At 43.5% G+C, this 15,974-nt stretch overlaps 1 protein-coding gene across 1 annotated transcript; it reads right to left on the bottom strand.

Moving 5' to 3' along the window:
- On the bottom strand, positions 11,714 to 13,987 carry LOC8084270 (putative F-box/FBD/LRR-repeat protein At5g56810). Its single transcript, XM_021452525.1, has 3 exons — positions 12,868 to 13,987; positions 12,156 to 12,329; positions 11,714 to 11,722 (listed from the first exon to the last, which is right to left on the bottom strand). Exons 1-3 carry the CDS (start codon positions 13,858 to 13,860, stop codon positions 11,714 to 11,716), a joined length of 1,176 nt encoding a protein of 391 aa, XP_021308200.1. The 5' UTR covers positions 13,861 to 13,987.

Below are 15,974 nucleotides of genomic sequence, written 5' to 3'. Positions count from 1 at the left end.
TTAAAATGCATTTCTCCCGCAACTTTGTCGCCATATTTCGTGTATAAGACGTTCGAAATTCCGGGTGTACTCTTGGAAATGGTCTCAAACTATAGTAAGTATTGTGAATATCATTTTTCCAACCAACTAATTCTATGATTGGATGCACCTGTAGTTCAATATTGTATTTTTGGAAGAAATACGTTTAAGCGAAATAAATTAAATATATATATGAAATATATCGAGAATTGTGCCAAATTTTAACTTAGGCTTCAAAATAAAGTGTAAAGTTAGTAGAAAAAAATTTGGAGACAAAAAACCAAAAAAGAAAAAAATCTTTGCCGAGTGCCAAATTTAGCACTCGGCAAAGACCATCTGTGCCGAGTGTCAAACTTCTGGCACTCGGCAAAGACTAACGGTGTGTACCACCGTCACCCTTTGCCGAGTGCCTTGCTTTGCCGAGTTTCGGACACTCGGCAAAGATGGTCTTTGCCGAGGGCCTGGCTTTGCCGAGTGTCTGGCACTCGGCAAAGAGGCTCTTTGCCGAGTGCCCGACTTTTGGCACTCGGCAAAGCATTTAACACTCAGCAAAGCTCGGCTTTCCTGTAGTAAGGGAGGGAGAGAAGTGGCTGAGAAGGATAGGGAGGGAGAGAGGCAGCTGTGAGAGGAGAGAGTGAGGGTGCCAAACCCTAACTGCGTAATTTATATGCTTTGGTAGTTAATGGGCTTCATTTGGGCCTCGGGTCAATTTTCGAAGATACTTTAGAGGTCTGGTGCCGTTAATCGGTTGTAGATCCATCAGTGCGTATGTTGACGTAGGCACTAGTGGAGCTACATGCGAGGCCCATGACCCATCAGGCTCCGCCATTGACGTAGGATCAGGGTAGAAGTTGTCGAGCAGTGGCGCGCAGGTGCTCTGCTGGTACTACAAAATAGGACGTTGTTGTTGTTGTCATCATCCCCATCAGATTTTTAGCAAACTTCAATTTTTCAGTGCAGCCATGGACGCAATATATATAGCGAACGATATGATGATGTCTTGAAAGTATTTGATAACAAGGTACTAGTAGTAGCTAGTTCCTTGACAATGTTTGTTGTACAATTCTTTTAGCATTGTCACCCAATTGGACAGTCACGTACGTCACAAAATATACTTCAAGTTCAGATCCTCAAAACTCGTCATGAATTTATGTGTCAAATGCTCCCTGGACTTCTGTGTCTGATGAGCGTTTGTGCCTGCAACAAGGACCAAATCCTTGCAGAAACTATCTGACAGTGTATATCTAAGTGCATAACAAAAAAGATAAAACATCTTGTAATTTGAAATGGAGGCAGTACATACTTATGATTGTTCTGTGCTAAAATCATTAATTTTTTAGTATACAAAATAAAACTACTGAAACTTCAAAGATTTTATATTTCCACCTCCATATATTTCAAAGTTCAAACAGACTGATAAGTATGAAGAAAAGATACATATTTACAGCCCAAGCAGTATCCATGTCCGGCTGCCAAAAACTAACAGATTGTAGAATAGATTATTTCCTGGATGGGAATCATTTCAAGCAATACTGATTATTTGTAGTCTCAACACATCGACATTACAAAAGTTTGTCAAAGGAACACTGCTTACATTGTTCGCATTTGCAGCTGTGGTACCAATGCAAGATGAAATAAAATTACAATACATTAAGTATTATACATATGTCATTCCATGCATACTCCATGCATGGTCCATGTACTACAAGCAAAAGCTTACAAAAGGTTCCCATATACGCTGCCTTTTCCCTATTCTTCATAACACCTTCTTGTTGTTATGATACCTTAAGTCTATGTGTACTTTAGAGGACAACTGAAACATCCAGCACAGCTCCTTCGCCATGCCTTCCGTGACCGATTCATCAAAAAATATTGTCGCCTTTGAAAGTGATGTTGCCCGATCAAATAGATGCTCCACAAATCCACTATCATGTTCAGATGGTCCAAATCCTTGGATTTCTATTTCTTGTAGGCAAACCAACGCAAGCTCCTTATTTTGCCAGTTTGACTGCTGCCGACAAATACAGCCGAATGGGCATGGTTCCTGACACAACAATAAACCATATTAACATGACGAGATCAACTAAAAATTTGGATGCCATGAAAGTAGAGGAATCTAAAAACAAAAATTTATGAGACAACCAAATTACTTCAAGATCATTAGTCACGCTTTGAATCAATTCATGTCATCAATACAGACAATCTAAAAGGAATATATTGACCAAGGTGAGCATTTTATGATATCTGTGACCTACTAGCACCCACCACACAAGTTGTACATTTGGTGCTATTTTTCTCTTCTTTTAACTAGCTAGAGAGAATCTTATATAAGCAAAGCATATATATCTTTACCTTCGATTCGGAAATACTTGATAATTCCAGGACCAGCTTTCTTATACCAGTACAAATCCTGAGAACATGTAATGAGCTATTCCCAAAGCAATGTCCACTTGACATTATAACGAGGTGCAGAGTTGTAAGGTCTGGGAGCACGGTTATTGCTTCCATCAAATATTCATCGTCATCATCTATGTCCTGTGTGTCCATATATTAATTAATCAGACGAAAAAGCTGAAGCAAATATATTTCAAGAAACAACTTATAATACCAAGAAATATTTCTAGAAGAATATACATATACCACACCCTAGAACTATTACTAATTTTTGGCACCACAGGGTTAGTGCAGGCTCAATGATGGGCCGGTGCTAAGGTTGAACGTTGTATTAATTGGTGCCAAAAGCATTGGCAGCTCAATAATGGGCAGCTCAATAATGCCATATAGTGGTCAATTCCAGAAATATTTTTTTAAAACATATATGCTCATTATTTCTGGAATATTATTTTACAAAAAGAACCAACTATATATATAGGCTAAATTCACAGACGCTGTCGTTGTTGTTAGCTGAGGAAACAATATCTCACTTGCTTCCACAAAACCCTAGCTAACCATCTCAAGGGATAAAAACTGTACTGTAATTCCCAAATAACTAAAAAAAATGCATGCTTTGGATCTAATCTTGCATTGGAAAGTGCTGATAGCAGAGTCAAGCTAACGGTGAGAAAATGTTGGGTTGATTCTCAACATCATACTTCTCATTCGGAAAAGAATGGAATAGCATGCATGATCAAATACCACCATGTCTATAGAATTATTATTATGACGTCGACTCATCAAAAGCATTATATTGGCGCGCGTGCACGATCAAATTTAAATGAGCTATATATATAGTCGTGCCCGTTCCCGCCTAGCCAGGATTCTGCTTGCTCTATAGGTGTGTATTGTATATTTGTATCACATGCCTCCAATAATTCTTTCAAACCTGTGCACCAGAATGCTATATCATGCTATATATCATGTTTGGCATATATATACTATATATAATATACTAACAACAAATTAACACAATTCCAACAAATAAAAGACTAATTAGTGAACTCACCAGCACAGCTAGGATCAATGTCAAAGTTACGATGGACCGAAAGCCCTGCAAGATCCTCACACAATCACGGTTGTAACTATCAGCGTCCTCATCTCCATAGACGAAGAATAAGAAGGTTCCCAGTGAGCGGAGATGCTGCAACCCGTGGGCGAAACCAATAGCGTCTTGAGTAATCGAGTCTCTCCAATCCAGCGCCACCAGCTCAGGCGCTGTAATGGATATAACCGGCGCTGGTAGTTGATCCGTCTCCCCTGCCGGAGTGCAGAAGCAGTCCACCACCTGTAGCTCCTTGAGCCCCGGCGTCTCCACGGTGAGCTCCAGCAATCCATGGAGCTTCTGAAGGTCCAGCTTCAGTAGAGACGTGGAGCTGACGGCGAGCTTCTCCAGGCCAAGGCCGCGGCAGACGTGAAATGTCTGCAGGCACGGGCACCGCGCCGAGGAGATGGCGTCGCCGAGCGCAGACGGGTCCTGGAACTGGACGCGTTCCAGCCAGAGGTCGGTGAGGCGGGAGAAGACGCCGGCGACGTCCGGTGGAAGAAACGCGAGTCTGCCGCGGAACGACAGGCCAATCGAGATCGAGGTGGCCTGCTCGAAGCAGGGCAGCTCAACAATCACCGCCGCGTCCGCCGCCTCATCCTCATCCGGCGCGATTCTCGTCGGATCCCCGTGGACGAGCAGCGTGAAGCGGCCATGGACGCGGCGCGCGGCGGCGGGGAGCCAGGTCGCGATGGAACTGGGTAGGTCGCCGTCGCCTTGGCCGTGGTCGTGGCCCTCGACTTTGAGGTCGCGGAGGTGGAGAGGTCGTACCTGCAGATCCTGTTGTTGGTCGTCGAGGGCGTCGCGGAAGCTGCCGGCCGGCTTGGGGAAGAAGGGGAAGTGCAGATCCGGGAGGAGCTTCCACAAGGAGCACCAACGCTTGGAGAGGACGCATGTCTGGACGGCGTCGGGGGAGGTGACGGAGAGGAGGATCTCGGCGAGGATTTCGTCCGGCAGCGCGCTGAGGCGATCGACGGCGATGCTCGTGGCGGTGTCCCACGGAGGCTTGGCGCGCTTCGCGGCGGCGGCGATCTCGCCGGCGCCGCTGGGGTCCATGGTCCAGAGCAGGAGCGGTGGTGAGGACGATTTGGATCTGCTAGGGCTGCTGGGTGGGAGTGGTGGCTGGGCACGCTGCCGCTGGGCTGCTAGTAGTAGAACTTCACACAGTTCACACACGGCAGTAGAAGCTGGCAGGCGACAGATGGTGTGTGAGCTGTGTGAGCCATCTGGCTATATATGCGCTCACATGTCAGTCACGCGGGTTACCATATATATCATTTCACAGTAGTACAAGGCTAGTGAGCTGTGTCAGCCATCTGGCTACTATCGTGTCGTCATTCCGTTTATGGCTAGTAGCTAGGAGGCTGTGAAATTGTAATACTATTCCTTCAACAAGGGCTACTACACTACATCCCGGGTTTCATGCATGGTCTGGAGATGCATGCATAGAAAAAAAAATAGCGGGATATAGCGGCGCTATAGCTGCTGGACAGGCCTGCCGCTAAGCTATTTGTATTTTTTCTGCTATTACAACTTTCACCGCTATTACACGCTATAGCGCCGCTAAGTTACATTTGCTATGATAAATTTCACCGCTATTACGCGCTATAGCGCCATTATTATAAATTTTCTCAGTCTGACTCTCAAAACTCCATCTTAGACTAGATTATCATTTATCAGTTACAACTAATTTGGTATTTTAAACAATGAAGTTTTCATAAACCATGCTATAATATCACATTAGTACTTAGTAATGTTATCTAGACTTATAAAAACATATTTTTATTCATCAAAATTCATATTTAACATGTCTTTTTTATCAATTACTCTTGTTTTTCATGTATTTTTTATGAAAACGCTATCTGTCATAGCACCGCTATAGCTGCATAGCTGTTGAAAAAAAGTTGCCGCTATATTCAATAGCCCGCTATTTTAAACTTTGGATGCATGGCCGCCCAGCCTGCCTTCCATAGCATGCGCTTATTACACATACTTCAAGGGTTTCATGGCCATGTCATCTATACTGCATATCAACTATCAAGTACTACACTTTCAGTCGTTAATGGTTATGGAAAAACTAGTGCCGGGACGTACGTCGCACAGAGGGCAGGTGGGGATGGCGGGAGTGGCGCACCGAGGATAGGAGCACACGCTTTTCGGGACGGAGTGTCCGGGCATGGATCTCGGCGACGGCGCACAGGCGAAGGACGGGTATGGGCGTGGCGCGCAAAAACATAGGCTTTCAGAGCAATGTCTCCTTTCTGCTTGGGCGAACGGAGGCTCGTTAGCTCATAGAGCTAGACAGCGGTGTGTGGAGTCACTAGCGTGGAGCTCAATGGTGGTGCTTGCCGGTGGCACGGATCTCGCTACCAACATGGAGCTCAATGGTGTGTAGCAGGTGACGTGGCATGGATCTAGGCTATATGCACAGAGGATAGGGTGGGGCATGGCAACGACATAGGGGATGGGTGGGGCCGGGGCAGCCATAGTGGTGCACAAAGGGCGGGTTTTGGGGATGCGGCGACGATGAAGAGAATGGGTGGGGGTGGCGGAAGTGACCCACAGAGGACAGAAGCACGTGTGTTTCGAGATGGAGCGTCTATCATTGTCGTAATGGTTAATGTTACACTACTACATAAAATCTTTTACAAGGCATTGGGAGAATGGCCACAGAGGCGGTTGGGCTGATTGTCTCAATCAGTTAATTAATGGCTATCGATTTACAGATGCATTAGTTTTTATTAATCAAGGCGGTCACAATTCACCGCCTTGCAAAATAGATTTATGGTGGCGGTTAAAAAATAACCTCCTAAAACCTATTAACAAAGGCGGGCCAAAATACTTGCATTTTCGAGGCAAACCTCTTAAAAGACCCGCCTCCGTTAATGTGGCCGAGCATAGTTAGAAGCCCATCTCGGCCTAAAACTCGGTCATAGTATGTAAGCCATGTCGAAACCCTAGCCTCCAAATCCACTCAATCTTCTCTCTTCTCACAGCCGTTCATGAGCCTCACGCCTTCCTGACCCTCAGTGTGCGCCACTCGTGGCCTCCTCCACGATCTCTCTCTTCTCTCCCTCATTAGCCTCTCTCTCTCTCTCACGCTCTCTCTCTCTCTCTCTCTCTCTCTCTCTCTTCTCTCCCTCACCTCTCTTCTCACACTACGGCGATGGCTCAGAGGCGTGGCTCGACAGGGCATGGTGGCAGAGCGGTGGCGCGACATCCTCTAGCGGCCTTTGTCGTCCCTCGCTTGGATCCGTCGAGGTTATTGTGGCGGAGCAACAATGAGCGAGCGAGGGGCGCGGAGGAGGGGCCTCCTCCCCTCGCCTGATGGCTTCCCAGATCTGGGACGACGGTATCACAGGGAAAGGGGCCTCCTCCCCTGGCTAGATCCAGTGGTGGCCTGTGGGAGACCCTTCTCTCCTCCATTTGGAGATGGCGCTATGCAGGGATGTCGATCCGGTAGAAGTTCGACATGGGGACGCCAGATCCGGCTCGCGTAAGTGGCGCACAGGGATATGGCGGCGGTGGCAATCACACGGAGTTGGCGGGCTTGCCGTAGGGCTCCAAAACGGGCTCATCGGTGGGTTTTGTTTTTTATTTTTTAAAAAATAATTTACTAAGGCGGGCAAGACAACCGCCCCAGCAAAATGGTGATTTTCCGTAACCTTGGGCCAAGCCACCAAGGCAGTTGTGATGTCCGTCTCGATTATTTTTTTTTTCTCACCTCAGTTAAAATTGTTGTAGTAGTGTTATAGTCACTCTTATGGTCACATTGCTCACATATAGGCTTTTTTGCCTTTTTTTTTTGTCATTGTCCCCTCTCACCATACCTATCTTTTGTGAAACATTTAAGTTAGTATTATTATATAGTCAAGGTCACATATAATCAAAATCCCTACTGGTCCTAGAGGTTGTCAACAGAAAAAATCCCCGCTGGTTCACCAGTGTCGGGTGTGCATGAGCCGGCCGGCAGATGAGATATGGCTTCAATGTCAGGTCATAAGGTCTGGACAAATGGATGTCACTGAACTTCTTGTCTACTGCTATATATATACTTCATACAGGCCGCCGGTCACCGAAACGAAAAACACAAACTCTTCCCAGCCCAGGTACTAAAGTGAAGTGTTTTGAGGACACTCATATACAATTATTTGCAATGGTTAAACATGCATGAAATGAAACAAACAAGTATAAATCTAGCACCTAGAGCAACTAACAGCTCGTTAGTCTCTTGCTGTGACAAGAAATGCAAGAGCATATATATTTCTTTCAATTATTCCCCTAGCAGCTTAAGTATTCCATACGCCCTCCATTACACAAAAGTGGACTGTCACTTTTTTTTAGAACTGCACTTACTACAGTGCAGTCAACCAATCATATGTTTGACCATGGGCGGACCCAGCGCCCGGCGACCCTGGGCACCTGCCCGGGCTCTGCTCGGTGACAGGACATTAGCAATAAAGCCCCTTGTTTAGTTTTCAAAAAAATTAAGTAGCTATGAATTTAGGTCCTATTTGGTTTAGGAAGTTATACTTTAACTTTCATCATATTGAATGTTTAGATACATGCATAGAGTACTAAATATAGACTATTTACGAAACTAAAAATATAGCTAGAGAGTAATTTGCGAGACGAATCTTTTAAGCCTAATTAGCCCATGATTAGACAATAATTGACAAATAAAACAAAAATACTATAGTACCTGTTAAACTTTAACACCCTCAACCAAACACCCTCTTATATAATGTATATTGAAATCCTTTTTAGCAATTAAACATAAAATTAATTTTACTGGGCATGTTTATTTTCTAGCTACAAATTGCTACCATTTATGATTCCCATAATCTATTTCTTTATAAAACCTAATATATGATGACTAAGGGCTTGTTTGGATGTCCATATAGCCACCTTAATCCACGTGTGTTAATCTATCCTAACACATATGTATTAAGGTAGATACATGAGCATCTAAACAAAGCTTTATATGGAACACCATGTTTTTTTCTTAATTTAAATATGTTAAACCTTAGTTCTTTGAGTACATTTAAATATTTTATTTATATCTATTATTCATAATATATATGCTTAAATTGACATGTAATTATCATATGCTGATATTAGAACTCAACATTCGCAATAGCACCCGCTATTCATGATCCACTATCTCAACATCAATTCACTACCAACATGCTATCCTTTATTTACCGTAACATTCGCCCAGGCTCTACAAAAATTCTGGGTCTGCCACTGTGTTTGACTAGGCTACCCTTGATTTGAGTAGGCTACGGGCGTGTATTCTATTTGAAATGAATATTCCAATTATATTATGGACACTAGTGTGCCCATGTCCAAAATGCAACCTTATTTTTTTAAGTAAAGAGAATATAACACAAATAAAAGATGCAAAAGATCGACTTAACCCCTATAAATATTGGTGTTCGTACTTTGCTTCACCCACAACATAAAATACATGTAGTTTGCCACTTCAAATTTCAGAAACCGTCTAAGTAACCCCTAGATGATTTTAAGGTGTTCTTTCTAACATATGGCACATTAGATGGATGATGATATGGTTGTGCATCAACACATATAAAAGGAAAAAGTCTAAGTAACCCCCTAACATATCGAGGGCTGACTAAATAACACACTTAACAGTAAAACTCAACATTATAGCCCCTAAAGTATCTAATAGCATTCAAATGACCCGTGATGGTTTTGTTAGGCTATTTTTCTAACATATTGCCACGGTAGCTTGATTACCCCATGCTTGCACATATGCATTTGTATGTAGATACCTTGTTTATATATATATATATATATATATATATATATATATAATTTTCACCCCTCACCACCCCTTCCACATCCCTATCCCTTCTCTCTTTCTAGCCTACCCCACCTCCCGATGGTCCTTGATGGTATTGAAGTCACAAACCACACTTGTTCCCACACTGTCCCCTGTACCCTATCACATATCTTCCCTTCTTCTCACTCTCCTCCCACGGCTATCTAGCCTAAGCCCACTTTGCAAGCCCCTAGGCCATCCCATCTTATTGATGGCCTTCATGCTAGCATGGGTAGTGAGGCCAGTGTGACAAGGTATCAACATTTGTTCGATATAGCTCTATCTATCATCATTCCGTTACTATTAATTGCTACTATGTCAAGGGTTCCGTGGTCCAGAGATGCATGGCCAGCTGACAATCTTCAATATCATGAGTGCTCATATGTCAAGGGTCGCTAGCCACCTTATTCCATAGATAGATCAGTTATACATCAAAGGTGTCATAGTCATTTAATCCATCTGATTCCAACTTGGCTCAAGTAAGTATTACCTTTTTGATGAATATTAATAGTCAAGGTTAGGCTCGCTCTCGGGGCTCAGTAGGCATTTGCCATTTTCCTTTTTGTTGTTAAGCCCTCTCTTTGTACAACTAATAGTCAAATCATCATGTGCTTCTGCTTTCTCCATGGATATTCAACAAGAGTTCCATGTTTTCCATTTTGTGTCTGCTCAAAAGTATAACCTGATGAGCATGTAGTTTGTGCTTAAAGTAAGGACCAAAGCTTTGGAAAATAAACTGAGATCCTTCCATCAGATCAGAAGAGATGCATCCCTAAGATTATTATCAGATTGAATGATGAATACTTTGGTATATGTCACCAAAATAAAACAATAGATTGCAGAATTATGTTTGATGTGTGCTAGAATAATGCTTTCTTCTTTCTTTGTAAATAAAATTACTAAATTTTCAAGGATCATTCTAGCAATAGCTACTCAATAATATGTTTGATTTCCATCGGGACTTGGGTTACATTGGAAGCTATATAAAAAACTCAAATCCTTGTGTCCTAACTCATCAATATTTCTGCTGGCAAGTGCAACACCACTTTCCAAGCTATATATATTTCAAAGTTCAAATAGACTGGCAAGAATGCAGAAAGGACACATACTAATATACTATAACCCAAGTAGTATGCCTTTTCCATCAAAACCAATCAGAATGTGGAATTCATTTTTTTTAAACTAGACGGGGGGGCATTTAAATCCATATTAATGATTTCTAGTCTTCAGCATGCCAACATTACAATCCTCTAGACATGAAGCTTGTCAAAAGAGGTAAGGCAGACCACTTAACTTACATATCAAATCAATGTACAGTACAATGCACTGTTCCAACATATATGAATGATCTGCTAGAAATTTAATGTTCACACGCACTACAGCTGGTACCAAGATGAAGTATATTACACTACAAGTCTTATACATGTTTCATCACATGCATACTCCATGGTGCCCTAGTCTTCAGGTGCATAAAGCATTTTCTTGTTGTTATGATACCTGAACTCTATGTGTATTTCGGGCCTAGAGAAGAGTCCAAACATCCTGCACAATTCCTTGGCCACGCCTTCTCTGACTAATATATCAAAAATTATTGTTGCCTTTTTCAATGGTGTCGCCCAACCAAACAATCGCTCCACAAAATCAATATCATGAGTAGTTCGTCCAAAACGTTGGATTTCAATTTCTTCTAGGCCAACCAACAAAAGTTTCTCAGATTGCCAGTTTGATTGGTTCTCACAATTACATCCAGGTGGACATGTTAATGGTTCCTGACACAACATACCATATCAACACGATGAGATCAACTAAAATTAGAATTGGATAACGTGAAAGTATTGGAATCCAAAAAAAATTATCAGACTGCAAAAATACTTCAAGCTAGGTATATCAGCAAGAAATCATGTCATCAACAGCATCAGTGGAAAATTCTACCTAGAAATTTATTTGACTGCAGTAGTATGCTTGTATTGTTGTAAATCAAATTGGCGCGATAAACATCATATTTTCATAAAATTGTGCACAACCTGACTTATTGTTGTATCAGTAGATAATATCCCATTGTAAACAATGCTAAATATGACACATCAATGGAAATATTGAAGGTTATACAAAAGGCAAATTTTCATCCATAACATCACTTGATGGAAAATCATCATTTAAAGTACAAAGTTATAGTCAAAGGCATGTGCCATGTGGTGTAAGGTCCTACATGTCATTGGCAGAAGCTAATGGTATTAGTTCACCTCAAGTGGTAGATATTAATGAAAATATTATTACAACAAACATTAGAATTTACAAACTCATATTGTGCTAAAGATTTTCTTTGAAGGTCATTGTGCTATCAAGATTGCCCTTTACAGCAAGAACTTAGCCTACTTGTACTGTACATTACCATATAGTGCAGACAAACTCGAAAACTAGACATGTTTCCATTAGGAGACATGTATTGAATACCTTATCATATTTAAACATTGGAACTCACTGAAAGGTCTATCAACAATTACACATCCAATTTGCACTCAGTTAAGAAGCAATAATAAGGCGATGGCAAAATAGAAGAAATATCCAGAGCATGTGCATTGGTAAGCAAGCACAATCTATTATATATGAGTCTCTGGTCACCAACATGAAAAGCATACATTTTTAGCCACGCTAGATCAATGCATGTTATAAATACACTCTAAACAAACTTAAGTGACCAAGCTGAGCATTTTACAAGATCTGTGACCTACTAGCTTAGCACCCACCACCACCATACAAAGTTGTATTAAGTTCTAATTAAAGAGCCTATTAGATAAAAAAACATATTTTTACCTCAGGAGTAGCATGTAAATCTAGCACCAGTTTTCTTATACCAGTGCATACCCTGAGAATATGGAACAAGCAGGCCCCATAGCAATGCCCACTTGATGCTACAATGAGGTGCAGAGTTGTAACTTTCGGGAGCATCCTCATGTCTTCCATCAGGTATTGATAGTTCTCTATGTCCTGCGTGTGCATAGGAAATCATTTTTTCAAGAAAGATTTATATCGCCAAGAACTATTTCTAGAAATGTCTATAGGATTCATGCCTAGGTTGTGCATATGCAGTATATAGTGGTCATGTCCAGCAATTGTTTTTTTAGATATAGTTCATTGATGGAACATTGTTTTCAGAAAAAAAAAGGCCAAAATATATAGGCTAGATTCGAGCATATATATATATATCTTGGGAAGTAGTGATAGCAGGGACTCAAGCAAAGCAAAACAGGTGAGAGTTCTTCCGTTGATTCTCCAATAATACCCCCAACTAGAGAATTATATATTATTCAGGATTCCCTGCTAGCGGTGTATTGTATCACATGCATACTGTGCTTGGGAGTCCAATAATAATTCTCAAATCTGTGCCCAGCAGGTAACTAATAATACAAATTAAAACGAAAGAGAAAAAATAAAGAAAAAATCAAACTATAGTAATCTAGCAAAGCTATCATGTTTGGCATTCATACAGAAAATATCCAATAGACAAAAGATGAAGTGGACTCACCTGCACATAGACCAGTGTCAGTGTAAGATTTTCGAGGAACTGAATGTGCTGCAAGAACTCCAGAAAATATGTGTTGTATGGAACGAAGGCATCATCAGTTCCATACACAAAGATTAGGAGGCTTCCCAGTGAGCAGAGACGCGGAAACTGACTGAGCTGAGCCAGAATACGTCTTTGGCTCTCCATGCTGTCTTTCCAATCCAGGAACACCAGCTCAGGCGCTGTAACGGTGACAACAATCGATTCACTTGGCATCAGCGAGAAGACGAAGCAGTCCACCACAGTTATCTCCTTGAGCTCCGGCGCCTCCACGGTGAGCTCCCGCAGGTCAATGACCTCCTCCAGGTTCATCTTCAGTAGGCTCGTGGAGTCTATGGCGAGCACCTCCAGCCCAGGAGTGTTGCGGAGCTTGAGCGTCTGCAGGCACGGGCACCGCGCCGAGGAGACGGCGTCTCCGAGCTCGGACGGGTGGTGGAACCAGACGCGTTCCAGGCAGAGGTCGGTGAGGCGGGAGAACACGCCGCCGGCGCCGTCAGCGTCGGCTGGTGGCATGGCGAGGCTGCCGAGCAACCCTAGGCAGATCAAGATCGAGGTGGCCTGCTCGAAGCAGGGAAGCTCGATGGTCGCCGTCTGATCCTCAGCGCGCTCGTCGTCTAGGTCCTCCAGGATCGGAGCCGCGTTGTTGCGCAGCGCGAAGCAGCCGGAGACACGGCGCGCGGCGGCGGGGAGCCAAATCGCGAGGGACTTGGGTAGGGCACCTTGGCCGTGGCCCTCGACTTGGAGGTGGCGGAGAGGCACCTGATGGCGGTCGAGGGCGTCGCGGAACATGCTGGCCTGCTCGGGGAAGAAGGGGAATCGGAGCTCCGGGAGGAGCTTCCACAGGGGGCGCCAGCTCCGGGAGAGAAGGCAGGTCCGGACGGCGTCGGGAGAGTTGTCGATGGAGGAGAGGATCTTGGCGAGGATGTCGTCTGGCAGCGGGCTGAGGCGATCCATGTCTGCGGCTGAGTCGGAGTTGTGTCGGACGGGAGCTTCGCGCGCGTGCGCTTCACGGCGGCGATGTCGCCGGAGCTGCTGGGTCCATGGATCGGAGTCGGAGCTGAGAGGCCGAGTGGTTGGGGTGGGGAAGGGAGTGGGGACGACTGGGAGGGCGATCTGGATCGGGGGCTGGGGTCACAGGTTACCATTTCACATTTCACACACAGCTAGTAGATAGAATGTCGTGAGCTGTAAGACGGCCATGTGGTATATGCCTTTTTGACACAGCTCTGACTGCAGTCATCCCATCAGTAGCCAGTTGTAATAATATTTAGTACTTGTTACTTAAACAAGGCAACTACGTAAAGGGTTTCAATGGTCATTTCATCCGTTTGATAGCGTATCAAGTATGCACTACCTATATATTCGGTCTTTAAAAAAGAGCCGACTATGACACGGTCTTTTTTTATACCAATTTTGTTGCCTCTCATCATACCGTTTTGTCACCACACCATCAATAATGAGTTATATATCTGCCTAACTATCTTAGGACTATTATCAAAGGACCATATATATGTAACTTTATGCCCACACTATAAAGATGGCAATGGGTACCTGAGACCCGAAACTCGATGGGTTTTTGCTCTATTAGGGTAAGGATATGGGTCAACTTCACTACCCGTGGGTTTGTTAATGGGGCAAAAGCTAGACCCAGCGGGTTTATGGGCATGGGTCTGGGTGTGTAGTACCCAAACCCGCAAACCCATGAGTTTTTTAAACCCGGTTCACCATATCATCACACAATATAATTAGTACATAAAGTACAAAATGCAAGAAAATAAACGAAATAGAGAACATGCATGCTCCATACTTTTTTTATTAGAAGCTCCATATGTGAAAGTTGCAGCTAGCTAGCGCGTCTTAGTGCATGCACCCAGTTCATGTAGACTCAAAGATATGACAGATGTTGGCACCGAGCATTAGCAGGTCATGGCCCAGTGCATGCTAGAGGTGAGTGTTATGTCACAACTTGCAAATTTTAGTGCGGAGGTGTGATAACACATAACATGAATCTCACCTTGCCAATTGATTCAACTTCAAGTATTTTGGTGCGCTATAGAGTAGACTTGCTCACTTGACTGGATGACCATCTTATGACATGTTGTGACGGGCACGGGCAACCCGTTAAATACCCGTGGCCCAATGGGCATGGGTTTGGGCACGAATCAAACCCGTGACGGATCATGGGTTTTTTAGTGGGCATATTTTATATTAATGGGTATTGGGTTTGGGATGGCAAAACCCAGCGGGTTTGTACCCGTTGCCATCTTTACACGCTACCCTCAGTTATTTCATTATTTTCCTCTAAGGCAGAAACCCTATTTCAAAGTCGTGCTCCTCTTAGAGGTTGTCGATAACGGTGGACCGGAGCCATTAATCCATGACTACAATGGAGCGGTCACCAAGCTTTACTAGAGTAATTAATTAGTGCATGGGGATAAATAAGTGGTGGCTAGAATTAGGTGTGTGCATGCAAAGGATGCAGGAGATCCCACTGCTGGAGGGGTGGTGTAGAATGAGAGAGCTTGGAAGGGATGACTAATGCGGGGCACTGTCTCAAGTGCTAGCTAGGAGGGAGACGATGATATTGCAGAGGACACCATAATGCAAGTGATTGGGGTGTTCCACACAAACTCGTACCTTCTTTTTGTCTCCTGGTATTCACCCTGGTGACCACTACAATACACTAACAATAGCACAACGGGCAGTGAATAAGATCGTTGAATCAGAATGATAACAGCATTTCAGCATTGTGCAAATTTGAGCTACCATTGGTCATTCAATATAACTGTGTTGTTATTACTTGGAGAGTGTGAAGTAGGATCTCCCCTAGCCTTTCACTGCTACCCCATCACACGCATTGCTAGCAATCACTGCCACCAACCTTTAGAGGTGGTGAATATGGCCTTCGTGACTAATCAGCCCACTTTATCTATGATGATTTAACCCTGACTTATCTATGTTCTTGTGCTTCATGGTGGCATGGATGGTCACTGAATGTGTTCTTGTTACATGACATGGCAACATGATCACCGACTTAGCCTTGTGTACCTTCAAGCTCATCATGGTGC

The sequence above is a fragment of the Sorghum bicolor genome, chromosome 2 (assembly GCF_000003195.3).
Source record: "Sorghum bicolor cultivar BTx623 chromosome 2, Sorghum_bicolor_NCBIv3, whole genome shotgun sequence".
Classification (NCBI taxonomy): domain Eukaryota; kingdom Viridiplantae; phylum Streptophyta; class Magnoliopsida; order Poales; family Poaceae; genus Sorghum; species Sorghum bicolor.
The sequence above is the reverse complement of the archived record's forward strand: the minus strand, read 5'-3'. Positions and strand labels throughout refer to the sequence as shown.

Bases quoted from the DNA above. Each gene is read 5' to 3' on its own strand.
- LOC8084270 (XM_021452525.1), bottom strand. From the start codon at position 13,860: ATGGATCGCCTCAGCCCGCTGCCAGACGACATCCTCGCCAAGATCCTC. The intron at 12,330-12,867 runs GTGAGTCCACTT...ATGCACACGCAG, and splicing joins TGACACTGGTCTATGTGCAG to GACATAGAGAACTATCAATA.